At 43.4% G+C, this 22,163-nt stretch overlaps 1 protein-coding gene across 2 annotated transcripts in view; it reads right to left on the bottom strand.

The window, feature by feature from the left end:
• LOC149451429 (laminin subunit beta-1-like) overlaps nucleotides 1-22,163 on the bottom strand; it is a 176,945-nt gene that overhangs the window by 23,236 nt on the left and 131,546 nt on the right. For both annotated transcript variants that reach the window (XM_089690710.1, XM_089690709.1), the window contains exons 24-30: nucleotides 21,223-21,437; nucleotides 16,232-16,328; nucleotides 13,853-14,231; nucleotides 12,058-12,242; nucleotides 5,437-5,678; nucleotides 2,150-2,353; nucleotides 620-764 (exon numbers count right to left, since the gene is read on the bottom strand). In XM_089690710.1, the coding sequence (XP_089546836.1) occupies nucleotides 620-764; nucleotides 2,150-2,353; nucleotides 5,437-5,678; nucleotides 12,058-12,242; nucleotides 13,853-14,231; nucleotides 16,232-16,328; nucleotides 21,223-21,437 (1,467 nt within the window). The remainder of the gene's footprint in view (nucleotides 1-619; nucleotides 765-2,149; nucleotides 2,354-5,436; nucleotides 5,679-12,057; nucleotides 12,243-13,852; nucleotides 14,232-16,231; nucleotides 16,329-21,222; nucleotides 21,438-22,163) is intronic.

Below are 22,163 nucleotides of genomic sequence, written 5' to 3'. Positions count from 1 at the left end.
TTTATGCAACAAACGCCACTGTCACCTTTCAGCCAATCACTGAGCAAAAAAGAGGAGAGCGGAAATGGCCCACAGTAAAAACCACTGTAAGAGACAAAAGGAAAAGGAAAGGAAAAAGGGAGAAGTGAAAGAAAAAAGAAAAGGAAATAGAAAGGGAACAAGGAAAGGAGAAATGGGGAAAGGAAAGAAAAGGAGAAAGGAAAGGAGAAAGGAAAAGAAAGGAGAATGGGAAGGAAAGGAGAATGGGAAGGAAAGGAGAAAGGAGAGGAAAGGGGAAAGGAAAGGAGAAAAGATAGGAAAGGAAATGGGAAAGAAAAGGAAAGGAAAGAAAAGGAAAGGAAAAGAGAAAAGAAAGGAAAGGGGAAAGGAAAGGAAAGGAAAGGAGAAAGGAAAGGAAAAGAGAATGGAAGAGCAAACTGGGGAAGAGAAGATGTGGAAAGGGCAGGGAAGGGGTAGGGAAGCAGGGAGAAGAGAAGAATTGCAAACTGCAGAAATTGGCTGTTCAACAATGCTGTAAAGAAAAGCCAGGAAAAAATATATTTTCTGAAACTAAGAATCCTATGTGTTTTCAGTTTATTTCTATCTTTTTAAAATGCTAATACATCACTATCGACCTTACCAGTTAGGAAATCTTTAATCTTCTTAATGAAAGCTCGTAGTTTTTCAGTAGAGTCTTCAATTTTCCGCTTGGTGTCCTTGGCTTTGTTCAAGGTGGATTCACTTTGCACCTTGGCTTCTTGGGCAACGTTTTGGACTTCTTGAATCTAGAAATGGTTTATACAATACACAGAGTATTATTGAAGTCGCATTATTTCATTTTTGCAAATTTAGCTTGAAATTTGCATGTATAAAAGGATAGGAAATAAAGTGTAACTACTGGGGGTGTAGATGTGACAACTGCTCCTGGGCGCAGGAGGTTGAGGGGAGGGCAACTAAAACTGCTCCTTTCCCATATTTACCATCCAAAGACCTTACGTTTTCATACAGAACAAGCATTGTATATTTTACCTTTCTTTAGACCTACTTTTCCATCTCTTGTTTGAGACTCAAGAAAGCTGATCAGGATGGTATAAACGTGAACGTTTACTAAATTGTGTTAATAATTGAACTTCAGCAGCTGAATGGGAAAGCCAAATGTTTTGATATAGAATATAAGATCTAAATTACTTTTGATGGCTTTTTTCTCCTCTAGCTGAAAAAAGCATTTAGGGAGATGTTGCCCGTTTAATGGTTTAATGAGATGGTGTAAATCATTTTCCTTTTTGCAGGATGGCATTGGGGTCCATGGGGTAATAAACTAGATGATTGTGTTGCTATGACTATTTTAATTATTTTTATAGCATAAATATATGTAGAAGCTTTGCTTCCCCTATTCATACGCTAATAAACTTGTTGGACTGGTTCATGAAGCTAAGAACAGGAAGTAGGGGGAGAACTTGAACACAGCCATGTGCTAAACAAAGGAAGCAGCAGTAGTTTTTTGCAGGACTCTAAGAAGCAAGGAGTAGTCTACAAGGAGACCTGGAGATAACAGCAGGAAGACTGGAAGAAGAAAGCTTTACCTGGGCCTATCACCAAAAATACACTATAACCCAAGTTTAATGAATCCCTCTTGCATACATTATCCATGCTAATTTGCTAGGAAGGATAGATAGCTTATGCACATGTATATTGCAGGAATATTTTGTGAATGCTTTGTATGCCATTCACTGTTTTGTTTGTATGCCATGAATTATTACACTATAGAGGTTTTTAAGCTTCCTTGCTTTTACTGCAAAGAACCTTAATAGATACAAAGCAAAACAATGATGTAAAATCTATCTGTGACTCTCAATGCTGTTTTCTGTCGGAGTTAAGAAAATTAGGCATCCATTTGGATTCTTGAGAAGCCCCTTCTTCTTTGCAAAATGAATCCATTAAACAAACTTTTTTTCCTATAAGTTTTTTTTAGGAATGAGCACATCCTCCAAAAAAGTCCAACTTTGAGGCCTCAACACAGAGCATGCAAAACAGACACAACTTTTAAGACCTAAATTCAAGATAGTAATACCCCAGCTTGCCAAACTCTACCCCATGTGATCATATTTAGACAAACTCACACCTACTGTATATTGTTTGGCTCCCTCCTCCCAGGTTATGGTGCACCTACCTTCTCAGATATGTCATTCAGCTGAGTAGCCATGTTTTCCAGGTCCATCCTGACATTCTGGGCAGATACGAGGGCCTTTGCTGAGATTGGCAGGGCTCCATTACAGTTCTCGCCACCACACTTCCTCTTGCCCTGGTCGTCCTTGCAGTTGGCTCCACCACATGGAGCCTGGTCACAAGGCTTGTCCCCTGGTGCTCCACAAATCTTATAGAAGAGGAAACCCATAAATGAGTCATATAATGCAACACCTGCGACTTTTCTAGAGCACTGATTATGTGAGCCCTTTCAAGTCTGTTACTTTGTTAGGAGGATAACTGTTCAAGAAAATGCAACCAATGCGTTCACCAAAAACAGGGCAAATTGGTCTGGAATGCATCTGACTTTGTCTAATGGATATGTAAATGGTAACCAAAATAAATCTGAGAAGTGAAAAGTCTAAAACTTACAGCAGAATGGCAGCAGTGAAGGAGTAGAAGTGGTATACACACGGGGTTCAAAACAAAACTGAATGTAAACACACCTTTTTTGAATATGGGAGATTGCAACCTTGGCTCAATCGAGTAATCCTACAATAATAATAAATAGCTCTGAAATAGGTAAAATATCAGTTTCATGCAGGTGCAACATCCTGGTAATTCCAGGTGCCCCCAGCATCTCATGTCAACCTCCACGTGGCGCGTTTCGTCACAAATGACTTCCTCAGGAGATCTTGTCATGAAACAGATGGTACAATTTACTAGCAGCATTCTCCTTGGCGGGTGCTGGAATCTTCAAATGAGAGTATTGCCATTCCTCTGCAGCATTTCCACAGGTTTGCTTGCTTAAGAGAGGTCTTTAGCTACCATCAAAAAGTCTAGACCACATGTGTCATACACAAGGCCGAATCTGGCCCGCCAGGCTATTTCATATGATCGTAGCACCCAGGGGCGGACTGACAACTCAAGGGGCCCCCAGGCAATAGGGGATCATGGGGCCCCTGTGTCCTCACCCACACTCAAACCACACCCAAAAAAGCCTATGAAAGGTACCAGGGGCATCTCATGGGGCCCCCTACTGACCCAGGGCTCTTGGGTAGTGCCCGAGTTCCAAAATGGTCAGTCCGCCCCTGGTCACACCTCTCCTGCAGCTACGGACACCCCCCTCGTTTCTTCCCCTACCTTGTTTCAGCAGTCGGCAACAGAGAGGAAGAGAGAATTCCTTCTACAGATTCTGTGCCTTTCTGTGCAGCTGCAGCACCCCCTCGTCTACGCCTTCCCTAGTCTAGGCATTCATCAGGCTCCTGCAGTTGCCTTCAACCCATCTCTGGTCCTCCTCCAGACCAGGGCCGGTGCTAGACTATTTTGAGCCATAGGCAAGACCAGCTACTTCCGCCCCCCAAAAAAAAAAAAAAATTAACACATTTTATTATTTAGAAAATATTAGATCAACAAAACATGAAACCGCTAAAATTCTTTTAATTTGCAAAAATAAGTGCCATAAGATGCCTCCAACACCAATATTAAAGACAAAATATATACTAACCAAATATAAATAAACTGTATTAACCAATCAGAAAGAGAAACAACAAAAAAAAAGAGACAGAGTTACAAAACTCCACAGTGATCAGCAGCTGCCACCCAACTTGCAGAACGAGACTGAGTCTGAGAGGAACACTGAAATGAGCAGCAGCTCAGCTGCTACACTAGCCCATGACACCCGGCATTTTCCTCTGTCCTATCTTCCTCCCCCTCTGCCGCTCCTCCCCTCAGCTCAAGGATCATTCATGACGTTGAGGAGTCTCACACGATCATTCAGCATCCGCTCCCCTCACCCCGATCATTGTCCGTCCCCCTCCTCCTCCAGTCAACTCCATGACCCGCTATCCTCCTAGGCTTAGCTCACCTCCGATGGCTTCTGCCACAACTTTAGTAGCGTCTTCATTTTCGATATGAGACTAGCATGTAATAAAAAAAAAAACGGACGATCATTTGTCCGGTATTCTCATGGTGTGTATGAAGCTTAATTCTGGTGCCCATTAATATTTAGACTCCAATCACATGTAGTACCCTCCTAGGTAGCTAGGGGGAGCTAGAGTTTAATTTTTAGTAAGAAGGGCTGAGTAGCAGCCCAGGTGTAATATCTGGGTTAAATTGAGGTCAGGGCTGAGAGGCTCTGCAGGTCAGTTGCCTGATTCCTAACCCTGCTCTAGAGATATTGGAGAAGATTCTAGAAGCAGTGGGGGTGAGGAGGGGCTGGCCTGCACACTTAGGGAACCCTGGCCAATCCCCAAGCAGGAAGCTTGCATGGGGCCAGGGCAGCCCTTAAATGTGAGAGATCCTGCTCAGCAGATGGAGAATTTGGGTGGAAGATGAAGTGAGAGGCTGGAGAGCAGGAACATGGGAGGGGGCCCAAATGGGAAGGGGTTGACCTACAAGCAGAGGAGCTGAAAAGGAAGAAAGCTCAGGACTTCATCAGCCCCCAGAGCGAGGACCATCTGTGCAGCAGGGAAGGAGCAGCCCAGTGGAAGACCTGAGAGCATCCTCTGACCCATCAGATCAGAGACAGAGGACTGAGTGAGTAGACCTACACCCCCATGCCAGAAAGGGAAAGGAACACTCTAGTGGGAAACTGGATTTGCTTGCTACTTGGAACTGTTTTCTATTTAAAGTGACAGACACTGGATCCCCTGCCCAGAGATTCCTTCAGACAGCTGGATAGAGGAGGTCTGGGGTGGTACACCAAGAGATGCTGGATAGCTCTCCAAGAAGATAATTATTGCTGTTGTACATAGTCCTAGGAAGATTGTCCTCAGTTGTTGTTCCCTTTTGGCATCCCATACACCCCTTAATAAAATCACAAAACCAAGCTCAAGGACTGATTACTACCTCCTGGATGCAAGTCTGTGTGGGAAATACATGTTGCCTGGCTGTGCAGGACTATATGGGGACCCAAAACTTAGCAGATCCTATGGGGGTAGTGCTACAAACAAATACCACTGCCCAGGGGCGGACTGACAACTCCTGGGGCCCCCGGGCAATAGGGGATCATGGGGCCCCTGTGTCCTTGCCCAAACTCAAAAAAGCCTATGAAAAAGGTACCAGGGGCATCTCATGTGGCCCCCTACAGACCCCGGGCCCCCGAGCAGTGCCCGAGTTTCCAAATGGTCAGTCCGCCCCTGCCACTGCCACAGCAATGTGGAGGGAAGTCTACGCAATTGGAGGTTGTAGTATGGAGTCTACTGGACTTCATATCATTTATGGGACTCTATTTAGGCTTTAATGTAATTATTTCATTGGTATTCTTAGTACCTTCTCATTGATTTTAAAGACGTTAAGATCCTTGGCCTTCCTCTGCAGTTCTTTCAATGAGGACCGATGGGCAGTCATGTTCCTTCGGTAGCTGTCCAGTTTTTCTTTCAGAAGCCTCTCTGTCTCATCTCGTGTTTCCTTTGAGTGGCTAACGGGACTATCAGGTCCATATACAGAGTCATTGGCAAGTCTCTCGGCAGCTGTGGAATCTAAGTAGGCCTTCAGGATGCTCCCGTATGTCTCTGAAAAAAAAAAATGACACCAGTCAAGTCAGGAAACTGGAAGCATTACAGGCGTACCTCGGTTTACGAATTTAATTCGTTCTGCGGGACCTTTCATATTGTGAAAAATTTGTAAACCGAAACAAGGTTTCCCGCAGAAATGCAATGAAAACCAATTAATCCGTTCCGGAGGTCAGAAAAAAGTAAAAAAAAAAAAAGTCTTTTATCTGTTCAAAACTCTTTATAAAGTGCACTTTAAAGGCATAAATACTGTACAGGGACATGATTCCAAATTAATTCGTAAATGCACTGAAGACCAATCAATCCTCCTAGATTGTAAGCTCCCAGGATCAGGGCCCTCCTATACCTCTTGTATTAAACTGTATTGTTGCTGTATTGTCTCCCTTTATATTGTAAAGTGCTGAGCAAACTGTTGGTGCCATAAATCCTGTATAATAATAATAATAATATATAAATCCTGTATAATAATAATAATCCGTTCATATTGCAAAACAGATTCGTAAATGCATTGAAAACCAATTAATCCGTTCTGGAAGTCCGAAAAAAGTCCAAAAAAAGTCTTATCTGTTCAAAACTCTTTATAAAGTGCACTTTAAAGGCATAAATACTGTACAGGGACGTGATTAAATATTAATTCGTAAATGCGTTGAAAACCAATTAATCCGTTTGTACTGAGAAAAAAATTTGGAAATACATTGAAAACCAATTAATGCATTCTGGAGGTCAGAAAAAAAGTCAGAAAAAGTTTTATCTGTTCAAAACTCTTTATAAAGTGCACTTTAAAGGCATAAATACTGTACAGGGACGTGATTAAATATTAATTCGTAAATGCGTTGAAAACCAATTAATCCATTTGTATTGGGAAAAACATTTGGAAATACATTGAAAACCAATTAATGCATTCTGGAGGTCAGAAAAAAAGTCAGAAAAAGTTTTATCTGTTCAAAACTATTTATAAAGTGCACTTTTAAGGCAAAAATATTGTACAGGGACATGATTAAAAATTAATTCGTAAATGCATTGAAAAGCAATTAATCCGTTTGTATTGTGAAAAAAATTCAAAATGCATTGAAAACCAATTAATCCGTTCCGGAGGTCAGAAAAAAGTCCAAAAAAAGTCTTTTATCTGTTCAAAACTATTTATAAAGTGCACTTTTAAGGCAAAAATATTGTACAGGGACATGATTAAAAAAAATTAGTAAATGCATTGAAAACCAATTAATCCATTCGTAATGTGAAAAAAATTAGTAAATGCATTGAAAACCAATTAATCCATTCCGGAGGTCCGAAACAAGTCTAAAAAAAGACTTCTGTTCAAAACGCTTCATAAAGTGCACTTTAAAGGCATAAATACTGTACAGCAACATGATTAAAAATTAATTCGTAAATGCACTGAAAACCAAATAATCCGTTCTGGAGGTCCAAAAAAAGTCTTTTATCTGTTCAAAACTCTTTATAAAGTGCACTTTAAAGGCATAAATACTGTACACGGACATGATAGAAAAAAAATCCATAAATGCATTGAAAACCAATGAATCCGTTCCTATTGCGAAAAAAATTTGTAAATGCATTGAAAACTAATTAATCCATTCCAGAGGTCCGAAAAAAAGTCTAAAAAAAGTCTTCTGTTCAAAACTCTTTATAAAGTGCACTTTAAAGGAATAAATACTGTACAGGGACATGATTATAAACTAATTCGTAAATGCACTGAAAACCAAATATTCCGTTCCGGAGGTCCAAAAAAGTCCAAAAAAAAGTCATTTACCTGTTCAAAACTCTTTATAAAGTGCACTTTAAAGGCATAAATACTGTACAGGGACATGATTGAAAAAAAATTCATAAATGCATTGAAAACCAATTAATCCGTTTGTATTGCGAAAAAAAATCGAAATGCATTAAAAACCAATTAATCCGTTCCAGAGGTCTGAAAAAAAGTCTAAAAAAAGTTTTATCTGTTCAAAACTCTTTATAAAGTGCACTTTAAAGGCATAAATACTGTACAGCGACATGATTAAAAATTAATTCGTAAATGCACTGAAAACCAAATAATCCGTTCCGGCGGTCCAAAAAAAGTCTTTTATCTGTTCAAAACTCTTTATAAAGTGCACTTTAAAGGCATAAATACTGTACAGGGACGTGATTGAAAAAAAATTCATAAATGCATTGAAAACCAATTAATCCGTTTGTATTGCGAAAAAAAATGGAAATGCATTAAAAAACCAATTAATCCGTTCCAGAGGTCCGAAAAAAAGTCTAAAAAAAGTTTTATCTGTTCAAAACTCTTTATAAAGTGCACTTTAAAGGCATAAATACTGTACAGGGACGCGATTAAAAATTAATTTGTAAATGCATTGAAAACCAATTAATCCGTTTGTATTGCGAAAAAAATTCGAAATGCATTGAAAACCAATTAATCCTTTCCGGAGGTCAGAAAAAAAGTCTAAAAAAGTCTTATCTGTTCAAAACTCTTTATAAAGTGCACTTTAAAGGCATAAATACTGTACAGCAACATGATTAAAAATTAATTCGTAAATGCACTGAAAACCAAATAATCCGTTCCGGAGGTCCAAAAAAGTCCAAAAAAAAGTCATTTATCTGTTCAAAACTTTTTATAAAGTGTACTTTACAGGCATAAACACTTTACAGGGACGTGATTGAAAAAAAATTCGTCAATGCATTGAAAACCAATTAATCTGTTCGTATTGCGAAAAAAATTCGTAAACCGAGGCATTATTTTCAATGGATTTTCATTCGTAAACGGAAAATGACGTTAACCGAGGCGTTCGTAAACCGAGGTACGCCTGTATAAGGTATTTGGTAAGACTGACACATTTTCTTTTAGTAATCTGATCTGAGTCTCGTATACCAGCTCTGGTGGGCGCTCAGTAGGGCCTTTACTTATACATCTGCGTCTCAAACAAATATGGAAGATGGCTGAAGTAGAAGAATTGCATCTCTAACCGCGTTTATCTGTGTTTCATGTCACCCCCATTGTAACAGCAAAAAGATTTTAGTGGATTCAGCTCAACCTCAATCGTTATATACAATATGAGAAGGGAAGAACCACCCACTGCTCCAAAGCATAAAAATCCCACCATCTCAGTTGGGTGTAATGCCCAATGGGAGCCATTCATGCTTTGAATGCCCTGCTGAAGAGGCTACAGCAGCATACCAATGGCAATGATAGTCCCTACTGGAGACCTCCTGCTGACGCGTTTCACTCCATCAGGCCTACTCTACAATTAAGCCTAGTGGGGTGAAACACATCAAAGTCTCTTTTTTCTTTGGGAGGGTGCATGTGATCAGCACAGGGCCAATCAGAGCTGTCCAGATAGAGGGTCAGGGGTTATGCAGCCTCATAGGACAATCAGGGGAGAATGGAAACTCCTCCTACAAGCTTTAGCCAGTGCTCTGCTGGACACTGATAGAAGTCACAAGACTGTTATATACTGCTGATGAGAAAAAGGCATTTAGCAATTTATATTTACTAGAATAATTGCATTTCCAGCAGATATAGTAAATGCAGGGTCCGGGAAGAGCGGATATAGTGAATGCGGGGTCCGGGGAGACCAGATATAGTGAATGCAGGGTCCGGGGAGACCGGATATAGTGAATGCAGGGTCCAGGGAGAGTGGATATAGTGAATGCAGGGTCCGGGGAGAGCGGATATAGTGAATGCAGGGTCCGGGGAGAGCGGATATAGTGAATGCAGGGTACGGGGAGAGCGGATATAGTGAATGCGGGGTCCGGGGAGAGCAGATATAGTGAATGCAGGGTCCAGGGAGACCAGATATAGTGAATGCAGGGTCCGAGGAGAGCGGATATAGTGAATGCAGGGTCTGTGGAGACCAGATATAGTGAATGCGGGGTCCGGGGAGATCGGATATAGTGAATGCAGGGTCTGGGGAGAGCGGATATAGTGAATGCAGGGTCCGGGTAGACCAGATATAGTGAATGCATGGTCCGGGCAGACCGGATATAGTGAATGCAGGGTCTGGGGAGACCAGATATAGTGAATGCAGGGTCCGGGCACACCAGATATAGTGAATGCAGGGTCTGAGTAGACCAGATATAGTGAACACAGGGTCCGGGGAAACAGGATATAGTGAATGCAGGGTCCGGGGAAACAGGATATAGTGAATGCAGGGTCTGGGGAGACCAGATATAGTGAATGCAGGGTCCGAGGAGACCAGATATAGTGAATGCAGAGTCCGAGGAGACCAGATATAGTGAATGCCGGGTTCGGGGAGACCAGATATAGTGAATGCAAGGTCCGGGGAGACCAGATATAGTGAATGCAGGGTCTGGGGAGACCGGATATAGAAAATGCAGGGTCCGGGGAGACCAGATATAGTGAATGCAGGGTCTGGGGAGACCGGATATAGAAAATGCAGGGTCCGGGGAGACCAGATATAGTGAATGCAGGGTCTGGGGAGACCGGATATAGAAAATGCAGGGTCCTGGGAAACCGGATATAGTGAATGCAGGCTCCGGGGAGACTGGATATAGTGAATGCAGAGTCCGGGGAGACCAGATATAGTGAATGCAGGGTCCGGGAAGACCAGATATAGTAAATGCAGGGTCCGAGAAGACCAGATATAGTGAATGCAGGGTCCGGGGACACCGGATAAAGAGAATGCAGGGTCTGGGGAGAGCGGATATAGTTAATGCAGGGTCCAGGGACACCGGATATAGTGAATGCAGGGTCCGGGGAGACCACATATAGTGAATGCAGGGTCCTGGGATTACACGTAGTAACTTTTTAATGAACACAAAACTGCAGCTATATTTTTTTATATTCCCTCTAGAGTTCCAGTACAAACCTAAAGTGACGTTATTAATGATAGGTGGCGTTATCCTCTAACAAGCACTTGGACCCTCAGTAAACATCCCAATGATGGAGTGTATATAGACAGTCACCCTGCACACGCAGTCAATGTATTATCTATATTTAGTAAAAGGCGTGTACAGTGCTTCCATTTATGACCGTGTCAGGAACACAGAGTCACGGTTCTCTGGGGTGAAATCTAATAAAGTGGAAATGTTGCTGATACAATCTGGAAATGCTATCTGCATGGAAAAATTACCAGGAGAAAAAACTCTGAATCTGACATTTACTGCTGATCTGTAGTACATCTAATCCTTGATAAATGAAAACTCCAATTAGAATGAAAATCAGAAGCGAGCAGGGGTGGACTGACCATTTGGAAACTCAGGCACTGCCCGAGGTCCTGTTGTCAGTAGGGGGCCCCATGAGATGCTCCTGGTGCCTTTTTCATAGGCTTTTTTGAGGTTGGGCAAGGACACAGGGGCCCCATGATCCCCTATTGCCCGGGGGCCCCATGAGTTGTCAGTCCGCCCCTGGAAGCGAGTTTACAAAACATTCTGGATAAAGAGAAAGCGATTGCTTCATCATTTAACAGTTTAGTCCTCGCGCACACGGGGCGTTTATACAGCGGCTGTTTTTGGCTTTTGACATTTTTTTTCTACAGCCAGTAAACCCCCCCAGCATGTTATCCTATGTGTCCATACACACACAGACTGGAATCAATGGTTTTTGGCTGGACAAAAACCCAGGACTAGTTTTCTAGCTGTAAAAATGCTCTAATGCTGAAAAACGAGGCAAAACACGGTAAAATGCGTTTTTAGACTTTTTTTTACAGAAAAAAATTTTCTGGTTAAAAAAAGCGCTAAAAAATGTGGGAAAATGCGGCAAAACGCTAATGCAAAAACACTAAAAAAAGCTGAAAAACTCACGTTTTTAATGTGACTTTACACAGTGGTGCCGTGTTCAAGATTTTAACCACTTCCCATCCGGCCGTTGAATATGAACGGCCGGACGGTGGCAGTGCAGGGTCGGGTGGCCATTTATAAGTGGCCTCCCCGCTCCCTGCTTGTGCACGCTCCCTGGGAGCGCGCAGCACCACGATCCGGTACACTGATCGTTGTACGGGACCTCTGTGCGAGGTCCTGATCATGTGATCACTGATTGGCCAATCGGTGATCACATGAAGAGTAGTAAGCAAGATGTCACTTCTGACATCATTGCTTACTACGTGTGAAATCTGCGAATGATCACAGAAATCACATGGTACAGGGCCATTCACAACAGCCTTGTACCATGTGACAAGATGTGACCAATCACAGTATTTCTCAATGGCTGCAAGAATGCAGCCAGAGAGAAGGAGAAATGATTGTTTTACAGCCTTTATGGGTGTAAAAGCAATCAGTGCAAAAAAAAAAAAATCTTCATAACCTCCCACAAGTAGTACAGTGTCACCATGGACACCTGACACTAGGACGGCTGATCTCAGATCACAAGGATCGGAAAGTCGGGAGAAAAGGGTTCTACTTTTCACAGTCGCTGTGTGTGTGTTACCGTTGAAGCCCGAGGCTGCGATGGCTTCTATCTGCGTCTTCAGCTTTTCCACGGTCACGTTGAGGAGGCTGAGCTCTGCGGTCAGCTTGCCCAGCTTCCCCTTTTGCCTTTGGTCTTTGGTCATGGTGTCATTCATCCTCTTCTCCTGGGAATGCAGTTTGAAGGAGAGCTGGGCCACCTCCGTCCTGGAAGGGGGGGGAGAAAATATTCTGTCATTTATCATGGAACCTCATAAACATTCCGCTATTAATAGAGCGCCATTATAAACAGAGCTCAGGGCATCTATATATAGCTCAGCGCTCCGTCCCGCCGCCACTCGTCTCTCTGCGCAGACAAGTCTGAATGACGTTGGAAGTTATATGAGTACAATGACTAGAATATATCGCTACGTATTACATCTGACCTCCGGCCCCTCCTCTCCTGGACTGAAATGGCTTACTCTGATATCACTGCACACTGTGAGCTTCTCACAATGTGCATTAGAAACTGCAGCAGGTCAGATAGATCCCGCCTCAATTCTTGGCTGGAAGACGTCCAGCATCATCTAGCACTTTCCTCCCCAGCCTGACTATCCCTAGCCCCACCCTTTACACTCACTGGATTTCAGTTGCAGTCATGGAGACTCAGCATCACCTAAGGCAGTAAATGCCAATCCTCCAGACTGACACCCACCGTTCATTCTGATATTTGCATAACTCCTCCCAACCCACGTGGAAGAAAAAATATAGTTTAAAAATATTCTTCCCAAATATATTGACACATATTTGAAATGCTACAATTTTGGCCGTATTCAATATATTTCAAAATATATGTATATATATATATACTGCATGTTCAAATGCATTTATAACTCTGCCCCGAATTACATCACCAATCTTGTCTCTAAATATCACCCAAAGCGTACTCTCCGCTCCTCGCACGACCTCCTGCTCTCTAGCTCCCTTGTCTCCTCCTCCCATGCTCGCCTCCAGGACTTCTCCAGAGCTTCCCCCATCCTCTGGAACTCTCTACCCCAATTTATCAGACTATCGCCTACTCTGCTCACTTTTAGGCAATCTCTGAAAATCTATCTCACCAGGGAACCAAGGGACCTTGCTTAGGCTAGGTTCACACCTATGCAGTTTGTGTTTGATCCGTTTCCCTAGTGCGTTTTGCGTTGCGTGTTGCGTTTTTGCACTTGCATTTTTGCTGTGTTTTTGATACATTTTGAATTTTGGTTTTTTTTCCTCTTTTTGGTAGGTAGATTTAAACCACAAAACGCATCAAAAACACAGCAAAAACGCACCAAAAATGCACCAAATGCTTTTCTGCAGCAATTCCATTGAGGTCTATAGAACCAAAAATGCAACTTTTGGCATTCAAAAAAGTCCCTGACCCTTTCCAAAAAACGCAGCAGGTGAAAATGCGGAGATGTGAACATGTCTCATAGGAAATCATGTTAAATGGACTGTACTGCAATTCCGCAAAATGCTGCGGAAAACGCTTAGGTGTGAACCTGGGGTTAGAGGTAGGTAAGAGGCGGAGACAAGGGGTGACTAGGAAGGTGGGGGGGGGTTACCAGCACCATGGGTGGACTGACAACTCATGGGGCCCCCAGGCAATAGGGGATGATGGGGCCCCTGTGTCCTTGCCCACACTCAACACCCAAAAAAGCCTATGAAAGGTACCAGGGGCATCTCATGGGGCCCCCTACTGACCCCGGGCCCTTGGGCAGTGCCCGAGTTCCCAAATGGTCAGTCCGCCCCTGAGTCCTGCACCTATCCTCTGAGAACAAAGCCCTGGTTGGAGAACCTGCCTTATCTTGTTGACCAGCTTATTCATCTGCTCCAGCATGCGGGTCCCTTCGATGGTCCCCTCCCCGATGATCTGTTTAATGATCCTCAGCTTGTCCTCCAGCTCTTTGATGAGGCTGTTGCTGAGCTCAGGAGCTTCCACTCCATCCTGCAGGTCGGACACCTTCTTCTGTATGACCCGAAGCTGCTTCTGGAGCTGGGAGATGATGGCGTCCCACTGGTAGAAGCACTGGTGGCAGGCCGAACACCTGGGGTAATTGTCCCGGAAGCCTCTGGCGCACTGGTCACACCGCTGCCCGGTAAACCCGTCCCGGCATCGGCACATTCCTGTCCGGTGATCGCACTGCCGGATCTCTGAACCGTACGCATCGCAGTTGCAGGCTGGAGAAAGAGAGATTTGGATGCAGGAAAGAAAAAAAATGATCAGTATGGTGGGGCAATGGTTTGCAGGGTTGGACCAAGGAGCAGGCAGACATGGCGGACTCCTTGAGCGCTTCAGAAGGAGGTAGGTGCAGAAGGGCAGGATCTTCAACATATACGGCTTAGGTAGTTCATTTTGGACTTTTCGTCTTGGGTGCTAAAGGACCTTATGCTTGCATTACTGGTTAGCGTTGGTGCCTTACAGCACTGGAATTTTATGCTCAATCACTACCATAGACTCAGCTTCTATGAGGTTTCCAGCTTCTCTATGGGTTGCTGCTAATGATCTGAAGCCCTCACGCACACGGGACATTTTTACAGCGGCTGTTTTTTGGCATTTGATGGTTTTTTCTACAGCCAGTAAACCCCCCAGCATGTTATCCTATGTGTCCATACACACATAGACTGGAATCAACGGTTTTTGGCTGGGATGTTTTTTGGTTGGAAAAAAAATCAGAGACTGGTGGGTTTCTAGAGGAGTTTTTTAGCTGGTGGTAAAATGCTGCAAACCAGCGTTTTTGGACTTTTTTGACCAAAAAAAAAAATTTTTTTTAGTAAAAAATGCTTAAAAATGCAAATGCTGCAAAACGCTGCTAATCGTGGCAAAATGCTGCTAAACGCTAATGCAAAGATGCTAAAAAACTCAGGTTGTTAACGTGACTTTACACAGCTAACGTTACCTGCGTTATCAAAACGTCAAGTGTGCGTGAGGGTTCAAACATGCTGCTGGGAAAATGAGGTATTGTCTCAATGGATAGCAATAAAATGGTTGCAAACCTCAGACATGAAATATGAACAAGCCACATCCCTCTATAGTGTGTACTTGTCTCAGTCCAGAGCACTAAGTGGCATTTCTGTCTGCTGCTGCCTCCTTCCTCTGATATCAGCATGAGTCCCTTTTGAAAGGTTTTCCTGACACCAAGAGATAAATGGTGACAGGGGAGGGAGCTTCAGCAAATTGACAGCCTCAGCTCTGTTCCTGTGTGCTGTGTGGAGGGGGGGGGGGGGTGTCTCCTATCTCCAATCGGCTCTCAGAGTTCTCCTCACTGAGCTCTGCGGATTGTAACCCTATCTCCAATCAGCTCCCAGAGTTCTCCTCACTGAGCTCTGCGGATTGTAACCCTATCTCCAATCAGCTCTCAGAGTTCTCCTCACTGAGCTCTGTAGATTGTAACCCTATCTCCAATCAGCTCTCAGAGTTCTCCTCACTGAGCTCTGCAGATTGTAACCCTATCTCCAATCAGCTCTCAGAGTTGTCCTCACTGAGCTCTGCGGAGTGTAACCCTATCTCCAATTAGCTCTCAGAGTTCTCCTCACTGAGCTCTGCAGATTGTAACCCTATCTCCAATCAGCTCTCAGAGTTCTCCTCACTGAGCTCTGCAGATTGTAACCCTATCTCCAATCAGCACTCAGAGTTCTCCTCACTGAGCTCTGCAGATTGTAACCCTATCTCCAATCAGCACTCAGAGTTCTCCTCATTCAGCTCTGCAGAGTGTAACCCTATCTCCAATCAGCTCCCAGAGTTCTCCTCACTGAGCTCTCCGGATTGTAACCCTATCTCCAATCAGCACTCAGAGTTCACCTCACTGAGCTCTGCAGAGCGTCACCCTATCTCCAATCAGCTCTCAGAGTTCTCCTCACTGAGCTCTGCAGAGTGTAACTTCAGCTCTCCGCCCCCTTTTTTCTGAACTCTCGCATAACCTTTATAAATTCAGCACTTTGAACAGATGTAGAGAATACTGCAGATAAACAGGTACAACTTATATAAGTTCATTTGTTTCATCTCTGTGTATCACCTGAGGCCAGTCACTTCATTGGGTATATAGAAGGGTTTACAATCACTTTAAGTGAACCTGTGCTTGGACAATGCATGAGTACCAGGTTCACGCTTGGAGTTCTCTGCTGTAAAGTCAATCCATTAGTCACATGTCAGTAAGTAAGATAATGGCAGGTCACCGTACCTTCGCATCTTCTTTTCGGATCACCCCAGAAATTCTCCTGGCACTGTGAGCAGACTCTCCCTCCAAACCCAGGCTGGCAGTGGCATTGTCCTGTGTACTACAGAGAGGACAGCAGAATATACTTTAGAAGGGTATATACAAAATGAGACTTCCAAGGGCCACATCCGCAATAATACAGAAAGAAGAAACAGGTATGCGATGGGTATGGTTCCAGCCAACCTAATTAATCTCCTCCCACCTTGAGTCGGCCCTTGTCAACTTTTGTTCCCCCTCTCTTGGGGGGCAGACATGACGGGAATTTGCACTGGGGTGCCATGCTCCTATGCATGCGTGGTTAGCTACCAGACTTGGGATGGCCTTCCTTTTCTCTGCTGTGCTCCTGCACATGTGCTTCTTGGGACACACGTTGCGTGATGACATCACCACTTGGCTCCATTTTGGGCATACTAGGCACGACGGGGACATATTAGGGCGTACCTTCCTCATGAGCATGGAAACTCTCCAGGAATCACCCGAGTATCGGACATGGGTAAGCTCCAGGTGGACTGTAGGGCATTTGCAGTATTTTTTAGCTCTATGGAGCATGGCCTTAACGGCAACACTGGTAACTTATGGGCTTATCCGGCCAGTATATTATAGCTAACCATGCCATAATTTTGCCATAGATGGACTATCAGGGACTAATATTGGCAGATTTTCTGTGACTTTTTACTTTTGGCATATGAATACAAACTTTTTCCATAAGGGAGATTTGATACGTGGACTTACGCCATATTCATAGATATACAGTGGGGCAAAAAAGTATTTAGTCAGCCACCAATTGTACAAGTTCTCCCACTTAAAAAGATGAGAGAGGCCTGTAATTGGCATCATAGGTAGACCTCAACTATGAGAGACAAAATGAGAAAAACAAATCCAGACAATCACATTGGCTGATTTGGAAAGAATTTATTTGCAAATTATGGTGGAAAATAAGTATTTGGTCAATATGAAAAGTTCATCTCAATACTTTGTTATATATCCTTTGTTGGCAATGACAGAGGTCAGATGTTTCCTGGAAGTCTTCACAAGGTTGGCACACACTGTTGCTGGTATGTTGGCCCATCCTCCATGCAGATCTCCTCTAGAGCAGTGATGTTTTGGGGCTGTCGCTGGGCAACACGGACTTTCAACTCCCTCCAAAGGTTTTCTATGGGGTTGAGATCTGGAGACTGGCTAGGCCACGCCAGGACCTTGAAATGCTTCTTACAAAGCCACTCCTTCATTGCCCGGGCGGTATGTTTGGGATCATTGTCATGTTGGAAGACCCAGCCACGTTTCATCTTCAATGCCCTTGCTGATGGAAGGAGGTTTGCACTCAAAATCTCACGATACATGGCCCTATTCATTCTGTTTTGTACATGGATCAGTCGTCCTGGTCCCTTTGCGGAGAAACAGCCTCAAAGCATGATGTTGCCACCCCCATGCTTCACAGTAGGTATGGTCTTCTTTGGATGCAACTCCGCATTCTCTCTCCTCCAAACACGACGAGTTGTGTTTCTACCAAACAGTTCTATTTTGGTTTCATCTGACCATATGACATTCTCCCAATCCTTTTCTGGATCATCCAAATGCTCTCTAGCAAACTTCAGATGGGCCCGGACATGTACTGGCTTAAGCAGGGGGACACGTCTGGCACTGCAGGATCTGAGTCCCTGGCAGCGTAGTGTGTTACTGATGGTAGCCTTTGTTACGTTGGTCCCAGCTCTCTGCGGGTCATTCACTAGGTCCCCCCGTGTGGTCCTGGGATTTTTGCTCACCGTTCTTGTGATCATTTTGACCCCACGGGGTGAGATCTTGCGTGGAGCCCCAGATCGAGGGAGATTCATTGGTCTTGTATGTCTTCCATTTTCTAATTATTGCTCCCACAGTTGATTTGTTCACACCAAGCTGCTTGCCTATTGCAGATTCAGTCTTCCCACCCTGGTGCAGGTCTACAATTTTGTTTCTGGTGTCCTTCGACAGCTCTTTGGTCTTCACCATAGTGGAGTTTGGAGTGTGACTGTTTGAGGTTGTGGACAGGTGTCTTTTATACTGATAACAAGTTCAAACAGGTGCCATTGATACAGGTAATGAGTGCAGGACAGAGGAGCCTCTTAAAGAAGAAGGTACAGGTCTGTGAGAGCCAGAAATCTTGCTTGTTTGTAGGTGACCAAATACTTATTTTCCACCATAATTTGCAAATAAATTCTTTCCAAATCAGCTAATGTGATTGTCTGGATTTGTTTTCTCATTTTGTCTCTCATAGTTGAGGTCTACCTATGATGCCAATTACAGGCCTCTCACATCTTTTTAAGTGGGAGAACTTGCACCATTGGTGGCTGACTAAATACTTTTTTGCCCCACTGTATATGCTAACTCAGCTTTGTTCATTCATCATTCAGGTTTGTGGCCAGCCTGTTTTCCGGGTAATACATGTGACATATAGACTGAGGGGGGCCAGCTTTATTCCCTCTGAGATAACATTGACATGTAAGTAATTTTTTAGACACCTCGTTATCTAACTAACTCAAAGGGTTCCCTTCTTCATACTATATTTGTTCCATTCTTTGTGCTTGTGTTGTAGCTTAATTTTGACCAGTCCATACCTACTGCCATTTTAATTTCAACCTCATGATCCGGTTCCTACTGCCTGTGACTATAGCTAAGTAATCTTGTCCATCGCAGTAAGTGCCATATGAAGTTTATGGGTGATATGCATACCTTTATAGTGATACAGTGGCGAAAATAATAATTTGATCCCCTGCAGATTTTGTAAGTGTGCCCACTTACAGAGAAATGAAGGGTCTATAATTTTTTATCATAGGTATATTTTAAATTATAAAGACAGAATATCAACCAAAATCCAGAAAAAAACACATGATACAAATGTTATAAACTGAGTTGCAGTTCAGTGAGTAAAATGAGTATTTGATCCCCTACCAACCAACAATAATTCTGGCTCTCACAGACTGGCTATGTGCTCATGTGGTACACAGATTAGTCCTGAGAAGGTGCTCCCAACAACAACTCCTTATGTGTATAAAAGACACCTGTCTACAGAATCTCTTTCTTCCATTCAAACCTCACTACCATGGGCAAGACCAAAGAGCTGTCAAAGAACATCAGGGACAAGATTGTAGACCTGCAGAAGGGTGGAATGGGCTACAAGACCATCAAAAAGAAGCTTGCCGAGAAGACAACTGTTGGAATGATTATTCGCAAAAAGAAGAAATACAAAATAACCATCAATCGCCCTGGATCTGGAGCTCCACGCAAGACTTTACCTCATGGGGTAAGGATGATCATGAGAAAAGTGAGGGATCAGCTCAGAACTACATGGTAGGAGCTTGTGAATGATCTCAAGACAGTTGGGAGCACAGACACCAAACAAATGATTAGTAACACAAAATGCTGCAATGGATTGAAATCCTGCAGCACCCACAAGGTCCCCCTCCTCATGAAGATACATGTACAGGTCCATCTGAAGAATGACAATGAACATCTAACTGATTCAGAGAAGGATTGGGAGAAAGTGCTGTGGTCAGATGAGACCAAAATTGAGCTCTTTGGCATCAACTCAACTCACCGTGTTTGAAGGAAGAAAATTGATGACTATAACCTTAAGAGCACCATCCCTACAGTCAAGCATGGAGGTGGAAACATTATGCTTCAGGGCTGTTTCTCTGCTAAAGGTACAGGCCGACTTTGCTGCATTAAGGCCAATGGACGGGGCCATGTATTGTAAAATCTTGGATGAGAACCTTCTTCCCTCAGCCAGAACACTGAAGATGGGTCTTGGATGGGTCTTCCAGCATGTCAATGACCCAAAACATACCACCAAGGCAACAAAGGAGTGGCTCAAGAAGAAGCACATTAAGGTCATGGAGTGGCCTAGCCAGTCTCCAGACCTTAATCCTATAGAGAATTCATGGAGGGAGCTGAAACTTCTAGCTGCCAAGAAACACCAAGAAACCTTAAGGATTTAGAGAAGACCTGTAGAGAAAAGTGGACCAAAACCCCTCCTGAGATGTGTGCAAACCTGGGAACCAACTAGAAGAAACATCTGACCTCTGTGCTGGCCAACAAGGGTTTCTCCACCAAGTACTAAGTCATGTTTTGCTTGGAGATCAAATATTTATTCACTCACTGAACTGAAACTCACATTATAACATTTATATCATGTTTTTTCTGGATTTTGGTTGATATTCTGTCTCTATAATTTAAAATACACCTATGATAAAAATGATAGACCCTTCATTTCTTTGTAAGTGGGCAATTCTTTTTCCCACTGTACATATTAAACTATAAGTATAACTTATTTACTTAGACTGGGTTTCTGGCCGCCTGTTTGACTTCTGGCTTGACCTCCCTGCACAACTCAAGTGATGTGAGCATGAATTCTCTTCGCATATTTGTATTATTGACTTACAATGAATTGTTATTTGTATCATTAACATAAGGTTGTTTTATATATACACAGTGATGTCCTATTGAAGTGTTTTTGGTCCTGAAGAAGCCATTTTATTGGCTTTAAAAAGTAGTATACTCACAAAACAATAAAATCAAAGGCACATCAAAAAAAAAAAAAAAAAACAGCAATCTCCCTAGATGGTGGCTGTTGGGGGACTGTAGGCCTCCAAATGTTTGACGCGTTTCGAGGCAGAACCTCTTTCTCAGAGCCGAAACGCGTCAATAATTTGGAGGTCTACAGACCCCCAACAGCCACCATCTAGGGAGATTGCTGTCTTTTTTTTTGTGATGTGCCTTTAATTTTATTCCTTTGTGAGTATCTTACTTTTTCTTCAATAAATCTCATTTTTTAGAAGGTAATGCACTAGGCCCTTGCGCCCTCTGTTTGTTTCTTTGCAGAAGGTAAAATATCAGCAGGCTGAACTTCAGAATGAAATAAAATGTCATTTATTGTAACATCATTTTCCCTGGGATCAGGCCACGTATGAGGTCACACTCACCACATTGCAGTCCTGTCTCAGGGAGTGCTCTGGCAGGCAGGCGCACGGCTCACAGCCCAGGTCCGCTCCAAAGTTCCAGTAGTTGGGGGCGCACTGATCGCAGTTTTTCCCTATGACATTCGCCCGGCAGGGGCAGTGCCCGGTCACCCTGTCACAGTAACAGGTATCCCTTGTACAGTGCGACTGCAGGGTGCCCAGATCATTGCAGGTACAACCTGGAAAATACACAGTATCCTATGGGTATGAGATCAAAGCCATGTCTGCAACGTCATTAAAGCAGACCTATAGCATCATCCGATGTTACCAGGAAGCTGAAACTCCAGCCAAACATTTATTTTCAGTTGTGAGGCATTGGCGGGCAGGGCGATGGATGGTGTATGGGCGCCAATTAGGTTTTTCGCATACACGTGGTGAGGGGCTCCAGAACGTAATTCTGGTATAGAAAAACAAACATTTTGTTATCCCAGATCTTAAAAAGCCCTGTTTTGGGTCCTGAATTGATGACTGTGGAAGAAGGGGAGGATCAGAGAAGACAGGATCAAACAGCGGTTTTACATAATGCATTGTCCTATGAGGTTGCATAATGTATTCTGCTCCGTGTTTTTGCTAAAAAAAAATCCCGATCCGTGTAAATGAATTGGTTTACGTGAAAGTTATATCGTTTACAAATGGCGGTATAGATACTGGGATTTTTTTTCTTCTTATACTAGTAATGGCGGCAATTAGCGACTTATAGCGGGACTGCAGCGGGTATTCTGACACAGGGGAACTGATTTGGTGTCACTGACGTCCCCAGTGACACCAATACAGTGATCAGTGCTAATAAAAAGCACTGACACTGTACTAATGGCACTGGGCAGGAAGGGGTTAACATCTGAGGCCATTAAAGGGTTAACAGTGTGCTGTGTGTGTTTTAGTAGGGAGACATGCTGCTGTGTATT

Source organism: Staurois parvus, unplaced genomic scaffold (genome assembly GCF_062004578.1).
Source record: "Staurois parvus isolate SC_StPar_1 unplaced genomic scaffold, SC_StPar_1.0 ptg000540l, whole genome shotgun sequence".
NCBI lineage: Eukaryota > Metazoa > Chordata > Amphibia > Anura > Ranidae > Staurois > Staurois parvus.
The sequence above is the reverse complement of the archived record's forward strand: the minus strand, read 5'-3'. Positions and strand labels throughout refer to the sequence as shown.